Source organism: Rhincodon typus, chromosome 35, assembly GCF_021869965.1.
Source record: "Rhincodon typus isolate 14 chromosome 35, sRhiTyp1.1, whole genome shotgun sequence".
NCBI classification, from domain to species: Eukaryota; Metazoa; Chordata; class Chondrichthyes; order Orectolobiformes; family Rhincodontidae; genus Rhincodon; species Rhincodon typus.
Genome location: NC_063366.1, coordinates 13,109,555 through 13,113,326, shown reverse-complemented (window position 1 = coordinate 13,113,326; position 3,772 = coordinate 13,109,555). Strand labels below are relative to the sequence as shown.

The following is a 3,772-nucleotide window of genomic DNA, read 5'->3' as shown; positions in this document are numbered from 1 at the left end:
CAGAGACAGAGGGACGGACAGAGACAGAGGGACGGACAGAGACAGAGACAGAGACAGAGGGACAGACAGACGCACAGAGACGCCCTTACCTGTCGGAAAGGCACCTCTCCTGTCAGTGGCTGGCCCAGCATGACCATCCTCGCCACCCAGAAAAAGATCAGGTCGCTTCCTGTCTCCAGCAGCGAGTTGGGGTAGAAATCCCTGAAACCAGGCCTCTGCAGGGCAAAGATCGATCCCAGGTTCACGCTCACAGCTTCACAGTCACACGGCCGGCGCTCTGGTCCCCGCCTCAGCGGGAACGGAGGCAACCCGGCGTACGCACAGCGAGATCCCACCGCTGCGGTGCTGCAACCGGACCGCTGGAACTTGTTCCAGGAGCGGGACTAAATGGGCGGCTCTGCCAAACAGCAAACGTCAGCATGATGGACCAAATGGCCTCCCGTTACCGTCCCCTCCCATGCAAAGGGCCACGGGATCGATGTTTTGACGATTTCGCGAAGGGATAAACGATTAGGCACGGTGCTCGGGGTGGGGGGGGGAAACGCTCCCGCTCCTGGGGGGTGGGGCGGCCCTGCAACTGAGGCCTCGCCCAGGGGAGTGTATCAACAGCACTCCCTCCGTAGAGGAGGGGCAGACGAATCCGACAGCCCGACTCAGAACACTCCCCTCTCCAATTCACACTGATGCCTGCCTGGTGTAGCCACAGGGAGCCTTGAGACCATAAGGTACAGGACCAGGATTAGGCCATTCGGACCATCGGGTCTGCTCTGTCATTCCATCATGGCTGATATGTTTCTCAACCCCATTCTCCTGCCTTCTCCCCTCTAACCCTTACTAATCAAGGCCCTACCTATCTCTGTCTTAAAGACTTGGCCTCCACAGCAATAAGTTCCACAGATTCTGGCTGAAGAAATTCCTCCTCATCTCAGTTCTGAAGGGCCCTTGGGACCTAGCCTCTCCTACGAGTGGAAACATCTTTACTGTGTCCACTCTATCCAGGCCTCTCAGTGTTCTGTAAATTTCAATCAGAGTCTCCCTCATCCTTCTAGACTCTATCGAGTATAGGCCCGACAGGCGCCAGAGGACACAGTTCCCTTCACACGGAACCAGGACTCACCTCGTGTGGCCATCCCATCGCTGCAAACGGGAACAGAGCCGAGGAAAACCAAGTGTCCAGGACGTCATCGTCTAGGGGAGCACAAAACAAGATGGAAACATTGCTCTGGTCAAGGTTTCAGCATGAATGGCCAACACACACACACAGGCTTGCACACACTCCAGACCTGGGTTAGTCTACACACACACAATCCAGACCCAGGTCAGTGCTACACACACACATACACAATCCAGACCCGGGTCAGTGCTACACACACACACACGCACAATCCAGACCCGGGTCAGTGCTACACGCACACACACACACACAGTGTAGAACCAGCTCAGTGCCATATACATACCCCACCCCCACCTGTGACCCTGTGTTGTGCGCACACATTGCCATGTCTGTGCATCACCCTGCACTTGTATACTGCTGTATAACCATACGCTCGCATTTCCATGATGCCCTGTGTCCATGGAAAAAAATGTCCATGCGCTGCCATGTCTGTGCTGCCCCATGCCCAGTGTCACTGTGCCGTGTCCGTGTTGATCTATACCCACGTGCCCTGTGTCCGTGTTACTTTGAGCCCATGTGTCCCCGTGTCGCCCGTGTCCCCGCCATTGTGCCCGTATTGCTCTATACCCGCACTGCCCCCTGCCCAGAGGTACCTTGTTCCAGTGTAATCTCGCTCTCCTTTACCCCGTGCTGCTTCGCTGCGTTCCTTCGAGCCTCCTGCTCTGTCCTGCCGATGGCCCACAGCCCGGCTGCCTCTCCCTGCGGGTGACCCAGGGAGAAGGAATGAGAGCCGAGGTCGTGGGGAACCCTCCCTACTTCCCCGTGTAGGGGACGATCACCACTTCAACACTTATCCTGCTCAGTTCGGTTGCTGCTCTCTCTCTCGGACCCAGCCCCGAGTCTGACCTCCCCTTCTATGTCTGATCCCAGCTTTGCCCGTCCTCATTCCCCTCCCTACTCCTTCATGCAGCCCCCATCCTAGGACATTTCCACCCGGTCCTGTTCCTCCCCCCCCCCCCCCTCCCTGAATTTGTGCCTTACCCACTGCCCTGACTTCAGTCCCAAATCCACCACCCACTTTCATGCCCCTCGTGCGTGCTCCTTCGCCCAAGCGCTGACCTCTCCACGACCCCTTTCGCACATCGCTCCCCATTTTGGCCCTTAGGCCCTCTCCTGGCACGGGATTTGCTCCGAAAGCCCCTGCTCCCTCCCTCCCAATTTCTCCTCCTCCTCCTCCATCAAAGATAACCATGCTGGCCAATCTCCGCGCACCGCCCCGACCCTCGACCCCCTCTGAACGTGCTCCGTCCACCCCCCACACCGCCCCCGCCACCCTCATCTCCTCCTGGGATTCAGGATAAGCGCCGGCCTCCCGCGCCAGACTTCTGAAGCCCTCCCCGCCCTCACAAAGACGCCCTGTCCCTCTCAGGCCAGGAGCTAATCGCGGCCGCCCGCAGGGGTCACCCTCACCTCCAGGTCACACGAGCCGGGGAAGGCAACACGATAGGCCGGAATGCGATGACCCCACCAGAGCTGCCGGGAGATGCACCAATCACTGGAAGATGAGGGGTTTGGTGTGGGGGGTGGGGGTGGGGGTGGGGTAAGCAGGAGGATTGGGGGTGGGGGGGGGAGGGTTGTCAGTCGGTTATCTGAAATCTCCAGAACACGCTTGTTCATTTCATTTGCTCATGCCCCAACGGTCGCGTCAACCATCCCTAATTGCCCCAAGAGTTGACCACACTGCAGTGGGTCAGGAGTCACGTGGACCAGCCCAAAGCAAGCTGCCCTCTACACCGGTTGTTCCGGCAATCCACTTGCGGTCGCCGTTCAGCCAGCTGGGCTTTCTCGTTTGGTTCAAAAACAAAACCTTTTAAAATCGCAGACTTTTAGAGTTAAATCAAAATTCCGCTGCGGGTGGGACCCAAGGCCGCGTCCCCGCAACGTCACGGATTGGCGTGTTCCCTCGCTGACAGGTGGAGGGCAAACTAGGCCCGGATTTGGCTTAAATTAAAATCTCTCCAATCCCACCTCCCCCACGGCCCAACGCCCCCCTCCGCAGCCGCAGGGAAGGGAAAAACCGAGGAAAGCATACAACTCCAAAGCCGCTCGCCGTCCCGAATGTGCGGAAACACGTCGCCGGGTCAAAATCCTGGAATTCCCTCCCCAAGGGCAATGTGGGCCAACCCACAGCAGCGGTTCAGGGCGGCATCTCACCCACCACCTTCTCAAGCGGCAACTAGGGGCGGGCAATAAACGCTGGGCCCAGCCAGCGACGCCCATGTTCCATGAGTGAATGAACAAAACACTCCGAAAGGAAGACTGTGTGCCAACTGCTACCGCCCCCACCCACCACCCACCCACTACCCCCAGCCATGGTACGCTCCGTACTGGGCACATACACGCACACACACACCCGCCTCCCTAACCCCCCAAGCACTGACCTGATGTTGGACAGCCAGCTGCGCCAGGTCTTCTGGAAGGAGCTGGGGACGAAGGTCAGCTCCTCCCGGTCGAGGGCCTGTGCGTGGGCGCAGGAGAGATCGATAAGACGTATGAGAGAAAACAGCTGTTGGTACAGCACAGCTCTCCGTCTCTGCCCGTCCCCCGTCCCCGTCCCACACCACCGCTTCCCCCCCCCCCCCCCCCCCCCCCCCCCCC

General features: G+C 59.0%; 1 protein-coding gene across 1 annotated transcript in view; it reads right to left on the bottom strand.

Moving 5' to 3' along the window:
* vars2 (valyl-tRNA synthetase 2, mitochondrial) overlaps window positions 1–3,772 on the bottom strand; it is a 23,765-nt gene that overhangs the window by 14,514 nt on the left and 5,479 nt on the right. The window contains exons 6-10 of the mRNA XM_048616519.1: window positions 3,556–3,632; window positions 2,585–2,669; window positions 1,768–1,873; window positions 1,118–1,188; window positions 90–215 (exon numbers count right to left, since the gene is read on the bottom strand). Of these exons, the coding sequence (XP_048472476.1) occupies window positions 90–215; window positions 1,118–1,188; window positions 1,768–1,873; window positions 2,585–2,669; window positions 3,556–3,632 (465 nt within the window). The remainder of the gene's footprint in view (window positions 1–89; window positions 216–1,117; window positions 1,189–1,767; window positions 1,874–2,584; window positions 2,670–3,555; window positions 3,633–3,772) is intronic.